The sequence below is a fragment of the Malania oleifera genome, chromosome 3, assembly GCF_029873635.1.
Source record: "Malania oleifera isolate guangnan ecotype guangnan chromosome 3, ASM2987363v1, whole genome shotgun sequence".
In the NCBI taxonomy this organism is placed as follows: domain Eukaryota; kingdom Viridiplantae; phylum Streptophyta; class Magnoliopsida; order Santalales; family Ximeniaceae; genus Malania; species Malania oleifera.
Genome location: NC_080419.1, coordinates 41,079,054 through 41,104,547, shown reverse-complemented (window position 1 = coordinate 41,104,547; position 25,494 = coordinate 41,079,054). Strand labels below are relative to the sequence as shown.

General features: G+C 35.2%; 1 protein-coding gene across 3 annotated transcripts in view; it reads right to left on the bottom strand.

Annotated features, from left to right (window-relative positions):
• The window catches only part of LOC131151613 (uncharacterized), a 126,077-nt gene that overhangs the window by 26,631 nt on the left and 73,952 nt on the right, over positions 1-25,494 (bottom strand). For 2 of the 3 annotated variants that reach the window (XM_058102879.1, XM_058102881.1), the window contains exons 11-13: positions 19,762-19,807; positions 19,566-19,645; positions 9,375-9,488 (exon numbers count right to left, since the gene is read on the bottom strand). In XM_058102879.1, the coding sequence (XP_057958862.1) occupies positions 9,375-9,488; positions 19,566-19,645; positions 19,762-19,807 (240 nt within the window). The remainder of the gene's footprint in view (positions 1-9,374; positions 9,489-19,565; positions 19,646-19,761; positions 19,808-25,494) is intronic. The other variant, XM_058102880.1, reaches the window with a different exon arrangement.

Sequence of the window (25,494 nt, the reverse complement as noted above, 5' to 3'; positions counted from 1 at the left end):
TTCACAGAGTTTGTGATTGTCCCACTTAGTTTTGATTGTTCTTTTTTGTTTTTTGGTGTGGTTGCTGATTTTTGAGTGTTGGGATGGAATTTATTGTGGAAATACTCGATCCCTGATTTTCAGGGATACCGCTGCAGCAATTCTGATTTTATTATTAGTGACTACGTTAATTTAGGAATAAAGAGATTCTGGAAAATTCCTGATATCTCTATTAGTTTGTTTCCTATTTTTTAGTTTCCTATATTCGGCTAGTTTCCTGATTTTGTGGTAATTAGTATCTTGTTACCGAATATAGTGAAAGGAATTTTTCTTCCTTCCATTATATAATGGCTGTACATTTATCATTAAGGTATAAAAGAATTATTTTTCTTCTCTAAAATCAACATGGTATCAGAGCAACTTCTGAACCATAGATACATGACAAAATACGGGATGACAATGGCTCAGCAAAGCCAATCCTTCTCCAAAGTCACCTCCCATCCTGAAACCTCAGCCACAGGCAGCAATGGAGGATCTGATGGCAATCTTCTGCCCTTACAGGGCACAAACTCATTGGACTTCTGGCCTCCTTTGATGAGAACCACACAGCCAGAACAGAGTCTACTCAGCCAAGAACAAATGGAACTTTTGCAAAAATTGATCAACCAGCAACAATCCTCCAATACCTCAGTCATTGGAACCGGATCCTTGGCGCACACAGGTAATTTTTTAAACGCTCTCAGTGCAACAAGAGACAAAATCAGCCCGTGGATTGTGGATTCAGGAGCCTCTGATCACATGACTGGAGATGCAATGATTTTTAATACTTAATAGTCCATGTCATGAAAAATTTTCTGTCAGAATTGCAGATGAGTCTCGCTCAAGAGAAACAGGAACAGATTCAATGGTTATATCGAAGAACCTCACCCTAAACTCCGTCCTCTTAGTCCCAAACTTAGATTGCAATTTACTTTCTATTAGCAAACTCACTCAAGAGCTTAACTGTGTTACTAAATTCTTCCCTAACTCGTGTGAATTTCAGGACTTGAATTCAGGGAAGACGATTGGCAATGCTGAGATGTGCTCAGGGCTCTATATCCTCAAGGTTGGTGATCTTCCGGAACAACAAACTCACAAGGTAGACAAACAATCAGTCTAAAAAAATTTCTTTTTCTGTTTCTCGTTTCAATAATGATAGTGCAGTTACATTATGGCACTATAGACTAGGTCATCCAAATTTCGTGTACCTTCAAAAACTTGTTCCCTCATTAATCAGCCGTAAAAATCCAAAATATTTTCAGTGTGAATTTTGTCAATTCACTAAACATGCCCGTAACCCTTATTCAATTCAACAATATAAAAAATCCCATCCCTTCTCAATGATCCATAGTGATGTCTGGGGACCTTCACGTATAAAAAATATAATTGGGACTTGCTGGTTTATTTTATTTGTAGATTATAACACTAGGATCACTTGGGTGTTTCTCATGAAACAAAAATTAGAGGTTAGGCAAATCTTCAAAAATTTCAACACTATGATTCAAACCCAATTCCATACCAAAATACAAATCTTTAGGACTAATAATGCAAAGGAATACTTCAAACACATTCTCGGAGATTACCTTTAAAGTCAAGGCATTATACACCAAAGTTCATGTGTCGATACTCCTCAACAAAACGGAGTAGCAGAAAGGAAAAATAGACACATTCTAGAGGTTGCTAGATCAGTTATGTTTTCCACTCTTGTCCCAAAACACTTCTAGGGGGAAGCCATACTCACAGCAACTTATCTCATAAATTGAATGTCTTCCCGTGTCTTAAACTTCCAAACACCTTATCAACTCCTTCACTCTGATCCCAACACCCGAATTGTCTCAACATTACCACTCAAAGTATTTGGGCGCTCCGTGTTTGTCCATGTCCACCAACAATACAGAAGTAAACTCGACCCCAAAGCACTCGAGTGTATATTCCTTGGTTACTCTCCAAACCAAAAAGGGTACAAATGCTATTCCCCAGTTACAAAAATACTATACACTTCCATGGATGTTTCTTTCTTTGAACATCAACCTTACTACCCCAAATTTGATATTCAGGGGGAGAATCTCATACAGGAATACCAGCTTTGGGATATTGATTCCACAACAACCACCCAAGTCCACAACTCAACATCCCTCCTATCTCAACTACTCCTACTCCTACTCCAAACCACAGTCACCAAACAAGAACAGAATCGGAAAATTATCCACCTCCTTCAACTTTTGTCCAATGTCCGAAACATGCAACCAATGGTGAGCTCATTGTATATTCTCAGAAGGGGATGATTCAAGAAGATTCAGAGCAACAAGCACCTCCCGAGCAAAGTCAAGAATCTGACCCGAATGCAAGAACACATGAAACTTCACTAGGTAACACTAGCTCTGAATTCATCACTAATGAGTCTACTGCTAGTGACCTTGATTGTCCCATTGCTTTAAGGAAAGGTAGGAGGTCATGTACTAGTCATCCAATCAACAACTTTGTCTCTTATAAAGGGTTGTCACCTAGCTTCCAAACATTTGTGGCAAATCTGAACAATGTGCAAGTTCCTAACTCCACTCAAGAAGCCATTTCAATTCCGAAATGGAAAACCACAATACTAAAGAAAAATGTAACTTAGGATATTTCAAACCTAGCAAGTGGGAAACATCCAGTAGGATGTAATTGGATATTCACCATAAAATACAAGGCTGATGGAAGCGTGGACAGATTTAAAGCGCAACTGGTTGCAAAAGGGTTCACTCAATCCTATGGCATCGACTATCAAGAGACGTTTGCTCCAGTAGCAAAATTAAACACTATTAGGGCACTACTATCATTGGCTGCCAACCTTGACTGGCCTCTTCACCCAACTTGATGTTAAGAATGCATTTCTCAATGGAGACCTTACAGAAGAAGTCTACATGGACATTCCTCTTGGTTTTGAAACACAGACAACTATGAATAATGTATGCAAGCTCAAGAAATCCCTTTATGCACTGAAACAATCCTTGAGAGCTTGGTTTGATAGGTTCAACAAAACAATGAAGAAGTATGGGTATTCTCAGTGTCAAGCAGATCACACTTTGTTTATCAAACACTCAATGAAGGAAAATTGGCGATTCTCATTGTGCATGTAGATGGCATCATCTTAACAGGTGATTATGAAGACGAACTGATCAAGCTCAAAACCTTACTTGCCAAAGAATTCAAAACCAAGGATCTTGGGAGCCTAAAATACTTCCTTGGAATGGAAGTAGCCTGGTCAAGAAAAGGAATTTTAGTGTCACAACGGAAGTATGCACTAGATCTTCTTAAAGAGACAAGAATGCTTGAGTGCAAACCAGCTGAAACACCCATGGACTCAAGTATTAAGCTTGGAGCTAATAAGGATAGTGTTCCAATGGACAAAGGCAGATATCAAAGACTTGTTGGGAAGCTGATTTATCTCTCGCACACCAGAACTGATATTGGGTTCTCAGTTAGTGTAGTCAGTCAATTCATGAATGATCCAACTGAAGAACATATGGAAGCTGTCAAACGGATACTAGGTACCTTAAAATGACACAAGGTAAAGGCTTGTACTTTAGGAAAAACACAAGGCAAGATATTGAAGCGTTCGCTGATGCTAACTGGGTTGGTCAATAACTGACCGAAGGTCAACATCTAGTTATTGTACGTATGTGTGGGGAAACCTAGTAACATGGCGAAGTAAGAAACAACCAGTAGTTTCTCGGGGTAGTGCAAAAGCGGAGTTCAGAGCTATGGCACTCGGAATTTGTGAGGGAATATGGCTGGAAAGACTAATAAGGGAACTAGGAATCATCACTTCTGAACCAATGAAGGTACTTTGTGACAATCAGTCAACTATTAACATTGCAAAGAATCTGGTGCATCACAACAGGACAAAACATGTGGAGATAGATCACCACTTCAAAAATGAAAATATAAAAAATGGGACGGTTAGTTTGCTATACACGCCGACAAGTCAGCAAATAGCAAATATCCTCACTAAAGCTCTACCAAAGAAAATTTTGAAGATTTGAGTACCAAGCTTGGCTTGATTAACAACTACGCCTGGATTGAGGGGGGGTGTCAAAATACCCGATCCCTGATTTTCAGGGATACCACTGTAGCAATTCTGATTTAATTATTAGTGACTACATTAATTTAGGAATAAAGTGATTCTGGAAAATTCCTGATATCTCTATTAGTTTGTTTCCTATTTTGTAGTTTCCTATATTTGGCTAGTTTCTTGATTTTGTGGTAATTAGTATCTTGTTACCGAATATAGTGAAAGGAATTTTTCTTCATTCCATTATACAAAGGTTGTACATTTAGCATTAAGGTATAAGAGAATTATTTTTCTTCTCTAAAATCAACATCTATGAATCCCGAAAATTTGTTTCCTACGCGTTGCCAAAAATAACAACCCAAAATTTGGATAGAAAGAACAATGTTCAATGGTCTAAGGCTGCTCGTATTTATTTAGCACGATTACGGAAATATGACCACTTGCTCCAATCTAATCCTTCTGATGAGAAGAGAAAAGATGTGCAGGTTCAAGAAGATGCCTTGATTGTTTCCCTTTTATGAAATTCTATGGAGTCACAGACTGCACAGATGTGTATGTTCCCAGATACGTGCAAAGAGATTTTGGACTATGTCAAACTTCTATAGTCCAATAACATTACATGTATGTATTATTTATCACAGGAGTACTTTCACTTACAACAAGGAGAGAGGAGTATCACAGATTATTTTGGAGAGATGAAGCATATTCATAAGGAGCTTAATGTCGTGCAACCTATAACTGCCGATGTTCATGAGATGCAGAAGCAGAGGGAGCGGATGATAGTTTTTCGTGTTCTAGAGGCTTGAGACCTGATTTTGGGGCAATTCGGTCCCAGATACTCAGTAGTGTCGAGCTGCCATCATTTGCCGATGTTTATTCTTGTGTCCTTCGTGCTTCCTTTAGCATGCATTCTCTTGCTCTTGTATCTGGCTCTAAGAAGACAGCCTTTGCTACACAGGTTGATTCTAGTATTCTACCAAACAACCGCAAAATTTATCACGGTGGTTTGAGTACTCGTAGTGGTAGAGATAGATGAGGTAGAGGTACTCCTCGCAAGTGCACCCATTGTGGATGGACTAATCATACTATTGAGCAATGATGGGAGCTTCAGGCATACCTTAACGTGTTTCTAATGCAGCCACCATTGACTTCACACCTTTGGGGGCAGCCAATGCAACCACCACCAATTCCTCACCTTTGGGGCCAAGTGGGGGGCAACATATTGTATCCATGCCAGAGGAAGAGTAGTCCAAGTTCTAGCAATATTAAGTGTGACAACAAGCTTCTCTTCCCATAGCATCTCTTGCTCAAACACGTAATCACATAGCATGTCTATCATCGAGTACTTCTTGTCCTAGTCCTTGGGTCATAGACTCTGCTGCCACTCATCATATCACAGGTATACCTAACTTTTTCTCCACTCTTCAATATCCTGCAAATTTACCTTGTGTTACTCTTACAATCAAGGAAATTCGGGCTGTATATCCCACTTATTTCTCTTCCTTCAGTTTTATATATTCCCAAATTTCCTTTTAATCTCATCTCCGTTAGAAAAATTGCTAAATCCATGAATTGTTCAGTGACATTCTTCCCTGATTTTGTGGTTATGCAAGATTTGAAGACGAGGAAGACGATTGGTGGAGAGCATGAAGCTGGTGGACTCTTACCACTTTGAGCCACTATCTCCTTCTATCGCCTACACTACAGCCGCCACACCTTTCCAAATTCATTTCACCTAGGTCATCCTTTATTGGAAAAGTTAAAATGTCAAAGTTCCTAGTTTGAGTTCTATGTCTAGTCTCGATTGTGAGTCTTGCTAGTTAGGAAACCACCAGCGCGTTTCTTTCACTTTTTGGGTCAATAAAGGGGCTACAAGCCCTTTTATGTTAGTTCATTCAGGTGTATAGGGTCCTAGTAGGGTCGTGTCCAAGTTGGGTTTCTGGTACTTTATAACCTTTGTGGATGATTATTCGAGAATGACTTGGTTATATTAAATATAAGATTGTTATGAGTTAGTTCATATATTTGTGCCTTTTGTTCCAAAATAAAGCCTCAATTTGGTTTGCCAGTTAGAATACTTAAAAGTGATAATGCAAAAGAGTTTTTCGGTGCACAATTCACTACTCATATGACTTAGTTTGGTATTGTTCATCAATCATCCTGTGCCCACACTCCTCAACAAAATAGGGCTGCAAAGCGGAAAAATGGACATCTTCTTGAGATCACTTTCACCTTACTTTATCAAATGCATGTACCTAAAGTGTTTTGGAATGATGTAGTACTTACTGCTTGTTATCTGATCAACAGAATGTCATCCTCTATTCTTAGTGGTACCATTCCCTACTCCATTCCCTTTTCTAATTCACCTTTATTCTTCTTCCTTGTATATTTGGGTGTGTGTCCTTCATTCATCAACTAACTCCTAGGGTGGATAAGTTGGATCCTTGTGCTATAAAATGTGTCTTTCTAGGCTACTCGTATACTCAAAGGGATATCGTTGTTGTAGTCCTATGCTACATAACTTCTTTGTTTCTGTCGATGTTACCTTCTTTGAGTCTACACTTTATTACACCCATTCACTGAGCACTTATAGTTATGAGCTTAATGAGTCTCTTCCTTTGCCTAATCTTCAAGATTCTACAGTTGTTGTCCTTGCCTAACTTGAGTCTCCATGTAGTTCAAGTTCTCATCGTCTTGATCATCCTAATTTGCAGGTGTATTCATGATTGCAACTCCAAGGAAGAAAGTCCCCTCTAGCTTTTACTACTACACCTTTGGTTTCCTTATCTGATGATCATACTTCCTATGATGTTGATCCTCCTATTTTTGTTTAGAAAGGTAAACGCACATGTGCTTCAACATCCCATTTCCAATTATGTTTCTTATGACTCCTTATCACCCTCCTATCATTGTTTTGTTCTTGCTCTATCATCTACTACCCTTCCTAAATCTGTCTCGAAAGCCTTATTCCATTATGGGTGGAGGGACGCTATATTGCTATGGTTGAAGAGATGAATGCTTTACATGACAATAGCACTTGGGACTTGGTACCTCTTCCTCCTAATAAGTCTGTGGTTGGTTGTCGCTAGGTTTACATTGTGAAAGTCAACCTTGATGGTTCTATGGCTCGTCTAAAGGCCCATCTTGTTGCTAAAGGATACACTCAACTATATGGTCTAGATTATTCTGATACTTTTTCTCAGATTGCCAAACTTATATCAGTACGTCTGTTCATCTCCTTGGCTACTACTTGCACTGACCTCTGCATCAGTTAGATGTGAAAAATGCCTTCTTGCATGGTGACCTTGAGGAGGAGGTTTAACCACCTGGGTTTGTTGCTCAGCAGGAGTTAGACTTAGTGTGTCGGCTCAAGAGGGCTTTATATGGTTTAAAACAATCTTCCTAAGCATAGTTTGGTCATTTTAGTGTTGTAGTATTTGAGTTTGGTCTTTGATGGTGTTCTATGGATCATTATGTGTTTTATCGTCATATTTGATCGGATAGGATCCTTCTTGTTGTTTATGTGTATGATATTGTTATTACAAGTGATGATGATAAAGGTATTCATGGTCTTGAACTTTTTCTACAAACTAAATTTCAGACCAAAGATTTGGGACCATTGAAATACTTATTGGGTATAGAAGTATCTAGATATTGTAACAAAATTGTTTTGTCACAGAGGAAGTATGTTCTTGATCTGTTGGATGAATCTGGTTTGTTGGGACTAAACCAATTGATACACCTAGGGATCCTAACAGCAAGCTAACTTCGGATATGGGTGATTTGCTACCTAATCCTGGAAAATACAGGAGACTTGTTGGCAAGTTAAATTATCTCATAGCCACTCGGCCACACATATCCTTTGCAACAAGTGTTGCGAGTCAATTTCTAGATTTTTCAAGGACAAGTAATTAGGATACAGTAATTCTCATCTTGAGATATCTCAAAGGTGCACCTAGGAGAGATCTTTTATATTGTGATCAAGGTCACACTTATATCCATGGATATACAGATGCAGACTGGGCTGGATCGCATTCCTTTCGAACATCCACCACCGGGTACCGTATATTGGTTGGTGGTCATTTGGTTTCTCGGAAGAGTAAGCAACACTGTGGTGGCAAGGTCAAGTGCTGAATCAGAATATAGAGCTATGGCTCACATTGCTCGTGAACTTGTCTGGTTGAAGAACATATTGGAAGAATTGGGATTTTCGCATCCTTAGCCTATGAAGTTGACATGTGAAAATCAAGTCGCTCTTCACATTGCCTCCAACCTGGTCTTTCATGAGCAAATGAAGCACATTGAAGTTGATTGCCACTTTGTTCGGGAGAAACTTGTGCAGAAGCTCATTACAACCGCTTATGTAAAGTTGAGCATGCAGCTTGCTGATTTGTTTACCAAAGTGTAGGGGGGTGCTCATGTTAAATTCATTAGCTAGGAGCATATGACATTTATGCTCCAGCTTGAGGAGGAGTGTTAGAAGTTATTTATGTCTTCTAGTATTATTATTATTGAGTGTGTTAGTATGTTAATTAGTGAGAGATAGTGAGGGTATTATTATCAATAGAATGTATTTACTTTGTATTATAAATAGAGGGAGAGACCTATCTTCAAGTTAGGTCATTCATTTTAATCAAATCTTAATAGTCCTAATTGTATGCGCGCATATAATGACAGTACTACATAAAACATCTTGCATACCCAATAGAGATTTTAACTTTAGCTAGTAAACAAAGGACATGCCATGGATGCAATTTTACTTATTGAATTATTTTTAAATCCCACATTAGAGATTTTTTTATTAAGGCATGTGTCTTCCCAATGTTGCCATCACTAAGGAATGAGATACACACACATATACAGAAAAGAAGATAATATAGTATATCCTTGAGGTAAAGAAACTTAGAAGAGAAAAAGACTACATACTTATAGAATATTAAGGATTCATTATGAAAGTAATACTAGTCTCCTCAGCTTTGTATGCTTCGAAGAAAGTGAGTGTGTATGTGTGTATAAGACAATAATATTCTTAAGGGGAAATATTTTAACACAAAAAATTTTGAAAGGGCATAACAGTAAATAATGTACAAGTCCTGTCATGTTGGAACAATGTGCCATGTGTATCTTCCATATATTCTTACAAGATGCTAAGCTTAAAAACAAAAACATGACATCAAAACATCACACACTTTGCATGGTGAATCTGTGATACTCGTGCCAAAAATATGCATTTGCTTTCATTATCTTAATGTGAACAGAAGGAGAATGGTAACTACAACAAATGTAAGGAGAAAAAACTCACTTTGCCAATTGACTTGAAGAAAGTTCAAGAGCAAGAAGGGTAGCTAATGCACCACCTAAACTATGACCAGTCACATACACATGCCATTCCGGCAGCAGTTCCACCCCATTGTCTCTGCATGACACATTCACCTTACGCTTAGTCAACTAACAAGTTCACAATTCATGAGATAAATGCAATATATATATATATATATATATATATGGATTTTGTAGCCAAATAAATCAATACAATTATTTTTTAATGCTTATAATGCCCTTTAAATTTTTCATACTTTATAATCATATAAGTTTCATTGGGGGGACAATAAAAGAACACATCATGGTTCATAGTTAATGGCTATCAAATTATTGATATGTAAATACGCAGATTTCCATGAGAAGCATAATAAAACAAAATACGGATGATAAAGAGACAAGCTGAAGATGAATCAACATAGAAGTGAAATAAAACAAACTAGAATTAGAGAAAAAAACTGTACTAATAAACTAGGTTAAAAAAATTTAGATAATCTAGGGTCTAAGCCACAATGTTCAGGGAAAGGTATACGAATAACAGCAAGTTAACTGATAAGAACAGTTTTTTTTTTTCCTTGGGCCCTGAATAAGGTGCCATTATGATCCATTTCAGATTTAATGAGTTACATTAGCTTGGTCTTGCAATATTTTATACGAACTATTGTTTTATAGAAGTCTCGTGTTGGGATAAGCCCACACATAGCCTTACTGCCCTCAACATCACCTGAAAAGAATGAAAAGAGGTCTCATAGTTAACATTTTTTCATACTTCAACAACTCAATTCTCATGAGTAGAGCAGTGTCTGTTTTCTTTTTCTCACTATTTTTTTCTTTTCTTATTATTATTATTTTTATTTTTGGTGGGGAATGGGGGGAGCTAGGGGGGTGGAGGCAGAAGGTGCAAATGTTCCAAAATATGGTACATTTTCATTATGGAACACTAAATCTAGTGATCCAAAAGTTTAATTCAAATATTTTCCACATCTTTTTTCTTTTTTTTTTTTATAGAGGTGGATCATTATCACGTTATAAGTTTCATTTCAATGACGATTAATCTACTCCATCCAATTACTCTTTTAGGCTGAGAAAGAACCTGACATCCTCCTTTAAATTATAAGTGCCATTACACATTTTCACCTATACCTTTTGTATATGCATACCCCCAACATACTACATTTTTTAGTACCATGCCATGCCCTTTTTCCCACCCAACAAACTAGAATGTTCCATGTTCTAGGTAACACTGACAAAGACCAAGCCCTTGTGGGCTTAAGGAATAATTTTACTGTGCATTTAGCACAATGCTTTTGTTAAGGCCATTTAGCACATGACCTTTATACATCAATTTATGAATACACTTGCAACACAACATTAACTTAAGATGATGTGGGCTGCCATAAACAGGAATTAAAAAAAAAAAAAACAAACAAACAAACTAGGCTTCATTTGGGTTGATACTCATTTTGGTCATTTAGCATTATTAGTATGTGCTAGAGTTATGTTAGTAAGTGTGAGTTAGTAAGGGTATTATGGTCATTGAAATGTACTTGCCATATATTGTAAATAGAGGAAGAGACCTATCATTGAGGTTAGGCCATTTTACCCAATTATTCAATATGGTATTAGAGCAAGATCTGACCTAAACCCTACCACCAAACCAAACCCTAAAACTGATTGTCCTAGGAAAATCTGCCGTTATAGGAGGATCATCTGTACCATAGAGGTTAGAAACCAGTCCAGAAGTTGCCATAAAACATTGCAGTCCCCAGAAAGTTACTGGACAGAACTGCCTTCTTCAGAATCTTAATAACCCTTCTATATTTCACAAGACCAACACCATAACCATTCACAGGCCCTTCGACCTGTAGGTGGGTCCACTACTATAGTTAAGGGAATAGGAATAGTAAATCCTACTCCCTCCATACCTTTTATTTATTTATTTATTAATTTTTTACATTCCTAAACCCCTTTCAATCTTATGTCAATTAGTAAGCTTACAAAGTCACTACATTGTTCTATAACCTTCTTTTGTGATTCTATGGTTATTCAGGGTCTAAAGAAGAGGAAGACCATTGGCATAAGATGTGAGGCCTGTGGACTTTACTACTCTGAGTCACTCTCTCCCATTGCCTACATAGCTGCTGCTACACCACTTCAAATCCATTGTTGCCTTGGTCATTCGTCCTCAGACAAGTGAAACAGCTAGTTCCTGCCTTGAGTTTTGTGTCTAGTCTTGAGTGTGAGTCTTGTCAATTAGGAAACATCATTGTGTTCCCTTTGCTCCCTAGGTCAACATAAGGCAATTAGTCCTTTTATTCTAGTCTATTATGATGTTTGGGGTCCCAGTCATGTGTTTTGGTAATTCATTATATTTGTCGATGACTACTCGAGGAAGACTTGGTTGTATTTAATGAAAGATCATCCTAAGTAATTTAATATCTTTTGTTACTTATGTTCTCAAATAAAGATTCTATTTGATATACCAATCAAGACACTCCGTAGTGATAATGCTAAGGAGTACTTCGTACCCAATTCAATACCTATATGACTAATTATGGTATGATCCATTAGTCATCTTGTGCCTACACTCCACAAAAAAATGCAGTTGAACGGAAAAATAGACATTCTCAAAGTCACTTGTACCCTATTGTATCAAATGAATGTCCTCAAATTTTTTGGAGTGATGTTCATGCTCACTGTTTGCTTTATCATCAATAAAATGGCATCCTCTATCCTTGGTGGTCAAATCGCATATTCAACTATCTTCCCTAAGGGCTCTTCATTCTCCTTTCTTCCTCCCATATTTAGTTGTGAGTCATTTGCCCATTTGTTAACAATGGGCCATAGGGACAAATAAATGGATCCTCATACTATCAAATGTATTTTTTGAGCTATTCCTATACTCAAAAAAGGGATATTGATGTATAGCCCTATTTACTTCAATTCCTTGTCTTCGCTAATGTCGCCTTTATTGAGTCTACACCATATTACTCTAATTCCTCGAGTTCTATTGACCTTGATGAGTTCCTTCCTTGGCCTTGCCTTCCAAATAATAACCTATTTTCTGTGCCCAATCCTCCTACATTTTCATCCAGTTTGAGTCCTTCTTGCGCTTGAATCATCCAAATTTCTAGGTACACACACAGCAATTCAATGTTGGTGAGCTTCCTCTAGCTTCTACTTCTGTGCCTTTAGTTCCCTCGTTAGATGATCCTACTTCCTATGATGTTGATGTTGCTAAAGTTGTTTGGAAAGATAAATGCACTTGTACTAAACATCCAATCTATAATTTTGTTTGTTATGATTTCTTGTCACCTTCTTATTATTGTTTAGTTAGTACTTTGTCTTTTGTTACTTAAAATCTAATTCTGAAGCCCTACCCCATACGGTGCATGAAGAGATGTGCGTGCTACATAATAATGATACTTGGGATTTGGTATTTTCTCCTCTAGATAAGCCTTTTGCTGGTTGTCATTGGGTGTAAAATGTGAAAGTCAATCTCGGTGGTTCTATGGCTCGTTTGAAGGCCCACCTTGTTGCTAAGGGATATAGTTAGGCGTACGATTTGGATTATTTAGACAAATTCTCTCCAGTCACTAAACTTGCCTCAATACACCTTTTCATCTTCTTACCCACTACTTGTCATTGACCTTTACATCAGTTACATGTGAAGAATCCTTTCCTATATGGTGATCTTCAGGAGGAGGTCTATATGGAGCAACCATCTGGGTTTCTTGCTCAAGAGGAGTCAAGCTCAATGTGTCAACTCAAGAAGTCACTTTATAGTTTAAAATAGTCTCCATAAGCATGGTTTGGTAGATTTAGTGTTGTAATACTTCAAGTTAGCCTCCAACAATGTGCAATAGAACACTCTGTATTTTATCATCGTCGAAGCTTGATATACATTGTTCGCCGACAACCTAACAGTTTAAGCTTTGAAGTAAAGTTGTAATCTAACATGGTATCAAATATGGTTACCAGAAGGTCCTGGGTTCTAGTCTTGTTGCCTGCCTTTATGGTGTGGAGTTTAAAAAATTATTGTATTCCCTTAATGGGTGTTATCTATCATGTGTTTATCTCTACACGTGTTGTCGAGCTGCACGTATAGGGTAGTGTTAAAGTCTAATATACATTGTTGCCCCACAACCTAACAACGTAAGCTTTTAGGTGAAGTGGTAATCTAACAATCATCATACTCCATCCCATAGAATTTTTCTTATTGTGTATGTGGATGATATTTTGATTACTGGAGATGACGATCAAGGCATCTAAGATCTAAAGTTTTTTCTATAGACTAAATTTTAGACCAAGGACTTGGGATCATTGAAGTACTTCTTGGGTATAGAAGTTTGATAGATCTCGTATGGGTACCATTTTAGACGAGACTAGACTGTTGGGATCCAAACCTATTGATACACGCATGGATTCCCAACAATAAGTTAGTGCCAAATATGGGTGATTAGTTGCCTAACACTCGACAGTACTGGAGACTTGTTGGCAAGTCAAATTATCTCACAGTCACTCAACCAAACATATCTTCCACAACAAGTGTCGTGAGTTAGTTTCTTGATTCTCCAAGAACAAGTCACTGGGATGGGATGCAATAATTCACATCTTGAGATATCTCATAGGTGCACCCGAGAGAGGTCCCCTATATCAGGATCGGAGTCACACTCATATTTATGGATGTATAGATGCAAATTGGGTCGAGTCACCTTCTGACAAAAGATCCCCAATCGGCTATTGTATCTATGTTGGTGGTAGTTTGGTTTCTTGAAAGAGTAAGAAACAAATTGTGGTGATTAGGTTAAGTCTAAAGTCATAGTATAGAGCCATGGCTTACACTACATTGAACTTGTTTGATTGAAGAACATGTTGGAAGAACTGGGTTTTCCACATTCTCAACTATGAAGTTGATGTGTGATATTTGAGCCACTATTTATATTGTCTCCAACTCGATCTTCCATGAGTAAACAAAGCATATTGAAGTTGATTGACACTTTGTTTTGGCGAAACTTGTGCAAAAGCTCATTACAACAACTCATGTGAAGTTTGATTTGCAGCTTGTTGATTTATTTACTAAAGCCTTAGGATGTGCTCATGTTAATTCATTTGTAACAAGCCAAGAGCATGTGATATATATGCTCTAGCTTAAGGGGGAGTGTTTCATGGTCATTGATATTTACTTGACATATATTATAAACAAAGGGGGAGGCCTATCATTGAGGTTAGGACTTCCATTTTACCCAATTATTCAACAATTTGGATCAAGGATTTTGTTTGAAAAGCAAGGAAAATTAAATCAGAAGGAAATCAATTTTCCATTATATTTTATCTCTATATCCAATGCTATTAAAAAAATTGTTCTAATATGATTGAAAATTAAGAAAATTAAGGTTAATGATGCGTAAAATAATTTTTTAGTTCACTGGTTTACTATATATTTATTTTCTTTCTTAGTTTCTTTTGATGACCAAACATAAAAAAGTGGATTCCTTCATAATTTTTTTTTTCCTTCCCCTAATGTTTTCTAGGTTCCAAATGGCACCTTAGAATGCATGGATTAATAGGGTATGCAGATGCATCATATTTGAGACTTGAAGTGGTGACACTGATAGTGTCATCATGTGAACATAATATGTTCATGACACAAAAGTTAACATGTTCATCACAATAATACTCGTTGTAAAGTTAGAGATAAGAGGTGATAAGAAGAAAAGAAGGGAAGAAAAGAAAAGATGAAGAAAGAAAGAGAAAGGAGGAGGCAGTTTCCTAGAGTTAAGTTCAGCTCTAGGCCTGCTCCTTTTATATATTAATTTTTAAAAAAAACTAGAAAGACAAATATACCCCTACTTACACCACATAATTACTAAAATGGCCTACTTGTAACACTCCCCCTCAAGTTGGAGGTGTTTAAATATCACCTAATCCCAGCTTGTGAAAACCATTAGACAAGGCAGGCTTAAATAATGCCTTCGTGAAAACATTACCTAGTTGATCCGTCCTTACAACTTTCTTCAACACAACATCCCTCACAAAATGACAATCAACTTCAATGTGCTTTTTGCTCTCATGAAACACTAAGTTGCTAGCAATATAAATGGCAGCTTGATTATCACAAAACATATCTATGAGCTGCTTGACCAAGAATCCCATCTCTAACATAAGAGACTTGAACCACATAAGCTTGCTCACAGAATAAGCAATAGCTCAGTATTCTGCTTAAGCACCAAATCTAGTAACAGTAGTTTGTTTCTTGCTACACCAGCTAACAAGATTACCTCCCATAAATGTATAGTATCTAGTAGTAGATCCTAGATCATCAACTAAACCAATCCAATCTGCATTTGAGTATTCCATGACCTCACAGTTTCTGGTACATTTATATATCAAACCTCTAATAAGAGAGCCTTTGAGATACCGTAGAATCCTACAAATAGCATCCCAATGAGGTTTTTTGGGATTTTCCATAAACTTATTTACCACCCTCACAACAAAGGATATGTTAGGTCTAGTGACAATCAGCTAGATCAACTTCCCAACAAATTGCCTATATCGACGTTTATTTTCAAAGCCCAGTCCAACATCCCCTAGATAGTTTCACATTGGGATCCATGGGAGTATTAACCGGTTTATTTCCCAACATACTAGTCTCACTTAGCAAGTCCAAGGTAAATACACCTAAGATAGATTCAACCTTTTTTACACCATAGAATCTCAATACCAGGAAGGTAATGTACAGTACCCAAGTTCTTGACTTGAAATTTTTCTTGAACTCATTGCTTCACATTTGCAATCCCCCTTTCTTGATTATTATTTATATTTTTAATTATAAATTATTAATTTTTATTTAAAATATCTTTAAACTTTTAATTATAAATATTAAAATTTTTATTTAAAATATATTTACAAATAATTATATATTATTTTACAATGTGTTATGACATATTATTTATTATAATTCAATTCTAGATTGAACAAGAATTATTTATTAGTTTAAATTAATATTAAACAAATTAAAATATTAAATTTAATTAATAATATTATTTATTTCATAAATTAATATGATAGTAATATGTTATAAATATACATTAATAATAAGATTATTACTAATTAAAAATAATAATTTTTTATTTATTTTATTTAATAGATTATTAATAAAATTATATATAAAAAATATTAATATTTGTAATTTAAAATATATTTAAAAATAATCACATAGTACCCTATAATAAAAGTAATTATCTAAATACCACTTATTTTAAACACAACCAAACACCACTTATGACTTTCAGCACTTTTTTGGTTCAGCACTTATTAAAATCAACACTTCTTTTCTGAAAAGCACTCTTAATATTGGGATCGCTTGGACCTACATATGCAAAAGTGTTTTTCAAAAAAAGAGTTGAATATTTTGGTTGTATGGAAAGTGTTGTATATAAAGTGAAATGCAATGAAAATATGGTGTATAAAGTACAAGCTAATGTGAAGAGCTGGCCAGTAAAAGTAAAACCTTTTTTGCTACAGTATGAGATGTATGTATGTACCTTGTGTTTTAATAAATACTCTTTCTTAACTTGCTTACTAATTGTAGTCAAAATGATGATTTTTGCAAATCTATTTCTTCCCTAGGTGTGGTGCCTCCATCAGATTTCGGATGGAGTCATGACCAGTCATGCAGCAGAAATAGAGAGGTGACAAGCTGCCTTTATCTTCAACAGGTGCTATCTCTAACTTACCGCAAATATGTTCATTCCTTTGATAGCCAAAAATTTTAATCTTTTTAATCTAACTGAAAACGGCACCAAAAAAAAAAAAAGCATAGATGCACAGATTACTAACTATAGAATAGATAAAGGAAGCAAGGTATCTATTTTTTCATCCAGATGATGATAATGTTCACACTTTAGAGACTCCCAGCAAAATCCATGAGTACTTTTTCTAGGATGACATATGACCAACCTGACTTTTTCTGATTGCAGATATGTGTGTCTAATTACATTTGCAATCCAAAAAACATATAAGCATGCTGATGAGATTTCTGATTGTATAATTACTAATGAGCACAAGGAACAATTATTTGTAGTTCTATAGATCAAAACAATTAAGAAAAGCAGGGAGGTCAACATATCACCAATAAGTTCGCAGCCATAATTATGCAGACTGAATACTACAGGAAAGTACATTCAGAATAAGCAAGGATGCTGGAAATTTGTGATAGGATTATGCAAGCTTATATGACCAACATCATGCAACGTCTACATTACACCACTATAAAACTGCAGGATCAAGAGATTAACCCTAAAATCTTAAATTCAATTTCCAATGAAATGGCTTAACTCAATTGCTACCAGAAATTAATAAGAAAATTTCCAGAAACTTATAAACTACTTTCCAATCTGAAAATGATCCAACGGATTTATCTCCTGACTTAGATCAAATTGCGATCTCCAAAATAAGCTTACCAAAATTCTAATAAGAAACAAAATCAAAATTCATCTCCATAAAAAAGCCAAGTAATAAAATATTTTCAGAGTTCCTAAAAATTGGCTTTCATCTTGGACTTGTGTTCTCCACCTCAAACCAATGATGGGAATTTCAAATCCAGGCATCCCTACTCCAATTCTACATCTAGTCACAAAAAAATTTGAATGCCACTCCTCTAGGGCTCTAAATGCATGTGCCAGATTTACATAGTTAAACCTAAACTGCAGAATTATGAAGATTGACTAAAATGGAATTACCACATTTTTCCAATGTTGAAGTAAAAATTTACAGGAAGGAATAACATACTAATGTTTCTCACCATCGGCAAGGTTCCTGAGATCTCACAAAAATATAATAGGGCATGAGGAAAAAAAAAACAAAGACAACTATACTGCATTTAGGAGTGTTAGATTACCACTTTGCCTAAAATCTTAAAATATTGGGTTGTTGGTGAACAATGTATATCAAGCCTTACACACTCATCACACATGCAGCCCGATTGCATGGTTGGAGAGATTAAAACAATGAGGAACACGCATACAGGGAACACAATAATTTTTTAACTTACATTAAATGAGGGCAACCAAACCAGAACCCAAGACCTCCAAGTAACCATGGATTTTATACCATGTTAGATTACCACTGTACCTAAAAGCATAAGCTATTAGGTTAGAGGCCAACAATGTATATCAAGTTAAGGAGAAGCATGGACATCGAGTACCATATTTGGAATAGTGTGGAATTTGATCAAAACCTAATATATTTTTATTGTGTTTTGTTTCAAATCCACAAAAATTAAGGGCTAGTTTAGTTTTGGAAAAAAGTTTTTATTTTTCATTTAGTTATTCAAAAAAAAAATACAAAAAAAAAAAATTTACCTAATTTTCCTTTTACAACATTGTATGAAAAAAAATGAACAATAATAAATGGATTTTGCACTATTTCCTTGTGAAAATAGTTTTATTTTTATTTTTTTAAATAATTACAAAAGTGCCACCTTATTTTCTAGTTTCCAAGTTTATATAGAGAAGTTGGAAAACATCTTTTTATTATTTTTTTTCCAGATTTCTAACTCTTATTTTATGCATGGGAGAGCATGGAATTTAGATGTTGAACTTTAATTTGTGTGGATTATGTATAAAAAAAAAATCCACACAAATCCAAATTCAAACCCCAAAATCTATGATTACAAATACTACCTTATATAAAATTTAGAAAATTGGAAAACAAGTTGACATTTTTGTGATTATTTTGAAATCAAGAAATAAAAAAATTAAAATTTGTTTTATTTTCTATCTTCTTCATATGGATCTTGAAATTTTAAAAATAAGTTAAAATTTTTGTAATTCTTTGAAAAAATTAAAATTTGGAAATTTGGAAAATATTTTCCACAGCCAAATGGGTCCTTAGATTTGACATTCAAAATGCCATATAAAGGTTTGCTTTAAAAAAACAAAAGATTTTAAAAGCTTCAAAATTCATTACTTAAATAAGTTCAATTAAAAATAGTAAACATTTCAATTTTTTGAAAGTCGACAAATACATTATTTTAGTGGAATTCATGGTGAAAGGCTAATATAAAAACTATATCACCCTCCAAAAAGAGATGAATTTTATTCCCATAACATGTGTATTAGCTTGCTTCAATGAAACATTGTAAATTTCTGATGGAAGAAAAAAAACTTACGTATAACCAATTGATAGTTTAATGAGAGACATGATCCTTGTCCTAACTGAATCATATGCACTTAGAAAGCCACTGTGAACCTAAGAAGAAAACTAAAGCACAATTAAAATGAAGTAGAGAATATTAGTTGTCAACAATTTGGGCATCCCATATATGTTTTAAAATAATATTTATCAACAATTTTTTTTTTTCGTACTTGAACTTCTTGCTTGAAATCACCACCTATCCTTTCAGGGTTTAACCTATACAAAAAGAGTTAAAATTAGTATTAGACAAAAACTATAAAGTGTGTTCCTTTACCCTACCAAATCATTTCTTAAACATAATGGAAATTGACTTTGAAAAAAATAAAAAAAGAAATAACTAAAAACAGAACACATAAAAGTGACTTCTAAAGCAAATAGGCTAGCAGAAGCTTATGGTGGAACCAAAAACCTTCCTTAATTTCAGACATACAAATATATTAAGATATGAATCTGTGAACAAATCATTCTTACAAGCAAGGACTTAAATTTTGATTTCAATGGAAATTTCGATGGTCTCAATTTACGAAAATTTTGATTTTGATTTCAATTTAAAGAAATTACAAAAATTTATAGTAAATGATGGAAATTTACAATAAAACTTTAGGAAATATTATAATAGATGATTATACTTAAAATGGTATCAAAATACATTAAAAAAAAATGCATATATGACAAGTTTTTAGTGTGTAGGATATTAAACTGCATATCACGAAACAAGGTATGAAGTGAAGAACATTCAAATGATTATAAAGTTTTGAAGTTATTCCTTTAATAATTTAAGGCAACAAATTATCATTTAAACAACTACATTTTCAATAAATATCATACATTTAAAGATCTAATACCACATGGACTTTCTTGGTGGCTCAAAGTCATCTCTCCTATCCCTATCATTGGGATTTCGAGATGACATATTGTTTACAATGTTGGCCTAACAAGGCTTAAAACTCATTTTGATGATAACAAATCAAGGGTACTTAACATGGTTGTTTAAGAAAATTTAAGGGCGTCAAAACCATTTATGAGATCAAGTTCAAGCATTTAAAGAGGAAGAATGAAGCTTGTGCTTAAAGTCATGAGTAACGATGAAGTTAAAGCATATAGAAGAAAAAGTTCAAGTTGGACATAGAATGGAAGCTAAGGCATGAAGACTTAGTGCTTATATAGTGTTATCTTCTAAAAGTCTCATGTAAGTTCTTCACAAATTCAATACTAATGTTTGAAGCTCTTAGGAAATTTCATTGACTTAGAGACCTGGTTTTAAAATCATGGAAAATATTTTCATAAAGTCTCACATACGTTTTTCAAGATCAAAGGTAAGTCTTGAAACCAAATATTGAAAAGCAAAGAAGTAGCAAGCAAGACAGGCGACTGATGATCTATCATCAAGCGCCTGCCATGTTGCTCTAATTGTTTACAAGCAAACAGAACCGAAGCAGGCGACCGACCTCTCAAAGTCCAATCAACTGACTCAACACTAGTTTTCAAAATACGCTAAACTTAAAAAGCTCAGGCAACTAACCCTCGGGTCTTAGTTGACTGAAGTCTATGTTATAACTTTTAAATAGCGCTGGTAAAATTTCCTAAATTGATTTCTTGGCTTCCAAACTTAGAGAAAACTTGGGGAAAATGGTAAAAAACTTTATTACTCTATATATACTTGATGTTTCCACTAATTATAATAACATACAAAGCACATACGAATTATATTTTAAAATCTTACTGCTGAAAGTTTGCTGAAAGCTATATTGTGCTCTTGCTGAATTCTTCTTGAAGTTCTGATTTAATCTTACGAATTCCACACTCTTTAATCAGAACATTGGTGATATAATTCTGGGCTTCAACTTCTTTATTGTTTTTGATTGAAGTACATTGATTCTAAGTCTAACAATGTACAAATCTGCTCTTTTGAGAGTATTTCATTGTACAAACAATGTTTGTTCCTTATTTATTATTTTTGACGGTTCAAGATTGTTGAATCGTTGCCTAGCGAGAGGGTTGTTCTTGTTAGAGAGGGATCTCCACCTTGAACAATGAGAAGATTGCTTCACCTGGTAATGAAGTGGAAAGGGAATCCTCACAGGGTGTTGCTTGAGGCAAGGGCGTAGGCCGCTAGCCGAACCTTGTAAAAAATATGGTGTTCAGCTCTTCTTCCTATAATCTTTTTACATTCTTGCAAGTATTTAAATTGTGTGTATGCTTATTTAATTGTTGAGAACTTGCTGGATATTGGGAATTTGCTGGAATACTGATTTTGATTATAGGAACTATATTGATAGTATTTGTTGGATTGATAATTCAAAGTATATTTAAATACTGAATTTTTGAATATCACAGCTGAGGTAAATTTTGTGAAATCTATTATTCCATTGAAGGAAAATTGCAGAGTACTTAAAATCAAACTTCTGAAATTATAAATTGAAATTTTCATTGAAAAATACAGAAAAGAAAAACTGACCTTGAATACTATTTATCTATTGAAGTGTTGACATTTGAATTTGAATTGTGAAATCATATTTACATTCATACATAGGATTGTTGGTTGGTTTAAGTAAGGTGGTTGATAAGATTTTTGTGATTGTGTGATTGTATCAAATTAATTTAAAAAGGGTTAATACTTAAACTAAAGTGTTTGCAAAGAAAATTTTAAAATTCAATTCACCCCCCCCCCCCCCCCTCTTGGGAGTATACCTTTAATCTCATACAATAATCACTCCATGACATATAATTTCCAAAATATTGAGTATAGGTGTACATATGTTGTTCATACTCCTCCATAGTCATCTCGTTCATGGCAATTTCTACTCGGCCAAAAGATTTTCCTGTACCGGGAAGTCTTCCTACAGGTTCTACTTGTTGTGTATGTCCATTGGATCGTTTTACATTTGCATACTGGTCATACCCATATTCTTGGTCTATTTGTTGATACCCATAGGCATGCAGTTGCCAATTTCTATATTTTCGTTCCTACTCATACGCATACAAAAACGGTAGGCCATATGTAGATTGTGAGGAGTTGTTCTATGTAGATTCATAACCATTATAACTATTAGAGTCATGCTCTATTCCTATACTCATTGATTCCAAATTAAGGGGAAAGATATCCTCTTCTATTTGATGCACCTTCCTTTTTCCCTTTCTACGACTACACCGCCTATCAACTAGGCGCGTTTCTCTCTGTGGACTCTCATCTTCTAGTAAGGGAGGACGTGTATATTCCACTTCTACTCTATAATCTCTTCATCCCCCATTTCCTCCATAGTCCCCACCATCACCACGTTGCACACTACTGCCGCTGGGGTTAGATCCGTCACAACCAGAATCGTTGTCGTCATTATCATCATCACCACCAAAGGGCACGGTGAATGAAGTTTCATATCTAGACCCAAGATTCATTAGTGAATCATCACTACTAGATATTGCTTCTTCTACCATCACCTGATTAACATCAATGCCAAAGTCACCTCGTGCATGCTTTGCCATTTGTGGGTGGGGACTTCCGTCTCGTTCATCAAGATGGGATGGTCTAATCCACGGGAAAAGTGTATACTCATCCTCATCACCCAATTCAACTGATATGTCAAGAAGGTCTAGGGGATCTTGTTTAGCCACTTTGTCCATTTCGGCCTCCATATCTCTTATTTGAAGCTTTATGCTGTAATAACAAAAAACAAACTGTTGAAGTCTGGTGTAGGCTAGTATATTTATTTGTTTTGTGTGAATGAGTGCAAATGTGCTCCAATTTCATTCACAAGCTGATGAAGATGCAATTTGTGACAAAATGTGTAATGCTAGCTTCCTTAGTAGATTGTTCTTGAAGTTTGTAATTTTGTATTGTACATTTATATATAAATACTTACCAGGTGCCATGGTTGCCCTAGCTGCTTTAGCATTTGCTTCTCTAAAACTTCTTTTAGCATATCTAAATAGAATAATCTTTAAAAAAAATTTGTTATTGAATAATTAAACATGGATTAAGACTTATTTTATTTTATTTGTATCTTGAAAATATACCTCATTTCCAATTTGATCTAGGCCAAAGGAATGTGGCTTAAGGGTGTTAAAAACTTTATGAACTGCATCAAGAAAATGAGGATCTTCCCCATCACCTTCTTTGTATTGACATTTTGTATTTAAAAAATAAGCTATCGATCAATTAAAGTAAAATATAAATATGTACTAAGTAATTTGATATATGAATTTCATGAAATTTATAAATATTTTATTCCTACTGCATGAAGAGGATGTTCAAGGGTTCTTTCCTACCGGTCATTGATTACTTTGAGAACCCATTTTGCACTTCTTGCACCTACTTCAATGGCCTCTTTTATCACCCTTATTACTTGAAACACAACTCCTAATGTTGGCCACACTTCACTATCGACTATACGCAATACTCGATATATAGGCTCATGAATTTTACAAACTTTTGCCACTATATCCCAAAATTGATGTTTAAGAACTATGCTTTCAATTTCTCTACCCAATTTTGTTCGATTAAGAGCATGCTCAACCCATTCATCAAATGTGAATGGAGATTTTAAACCTTATCTTTTTTTTGTAGGCTATCAAGGGCAATGTCATTTGTAGCAAATTGTGTGCCACCTGGACACACAATATCCCCTTGATAGTGTTCCCTCCTTTTAGGAAGCAACCATCCATGGTTATATATAAAATTAGTGATCTTTCTCCCCTGGAGGATCATTGTGCTTATTGCCTCTCTTTTTCCAATCTCCTAAAAAATGAGATCAATACAATGGGCAGTGCAAGGAGTCCAATACAAGTTGAATTTTTTCATTAATTTTAGACCCGATTTCTCGTAGGCGCTGCCATTATTAGTCATCACTTAGACAACATGTTGCTTTCCTACCTATTACACAACATGTTTTAATACGGAATATATGTATTCATGGTCTTTTATTTTGTTAGAAGCATCTACTGACTTTAGAAAAATTGCGCTTCCTTTCGAGTAAACCATGAAATTTATGATGGATAATTTTGGAGGACCTATCCATCCATCACACATTACAGTGCAATCATACATGGCCCATTTTTTCTTTACTTCTTCTACGTGGCCTTCCATTTCTTTTACCTCTAAATCAAGGTATTTTTTTCTAATTTCATAGGCTGTCGGTGGATCGACTCTCATTCCACCTGTTTGGAAACCCCATACCATGTTTTTAAAATGAGGTGATTTTGCCTTCTCAGGTGGAACATTGTCATATTTAAAAAATTTTGAAATCAACATTCATTTCTTCTTTTATTTTACCTCCTTTGAATAAATTTTTCAAGCTTTTTTGTTTTGCTGCGTCTGACTTGTAATATTAAGAAGGCTTTGAAATATATGGCTCTGTTTTTGGCTCCCTCACACTTTGAGATCACCTCATCGGAGGTTGCCCTCCACTACTACCAGCCTCAGAACTGCATCCAAGTTGGCTACCTACAAGCCTACGAGATTACGAGATTGGTCTCTTTCCCATTCCATCTGTTATGAAGCATAGAATGCTCAACGTTATGCAGACCTTTCATAAGGAGAAATGTCAGGCGGGTATGCAATATCGTCAACATTGTCCTCTTCATCAATTTGTTGTGGTTGCATCAAGTTCCCACGCAATTCATTTTTTATTTCCTCCATTCTTTCTATTTTGTTTGCCTTAGTTGTTTTTCTTTCTAAAACAAATTTCATTTCCTGCTTAACTTCTACAGGTACTTTGCCGCAGAATTTTATATTATGTTGTGGGTCATAATTTTCTAAGTCCATTTTTAATCTTGTAGCACCACCACTCTTCATTTGTATTCCGAAGTATTTGCAAATAAATCCACTATTTAAATTGGGCATCGGGTACCTATGTTCCCATGTTGGATCTTGTTTTCTTCCTTCAGACATTTTTGCAGATAATTTT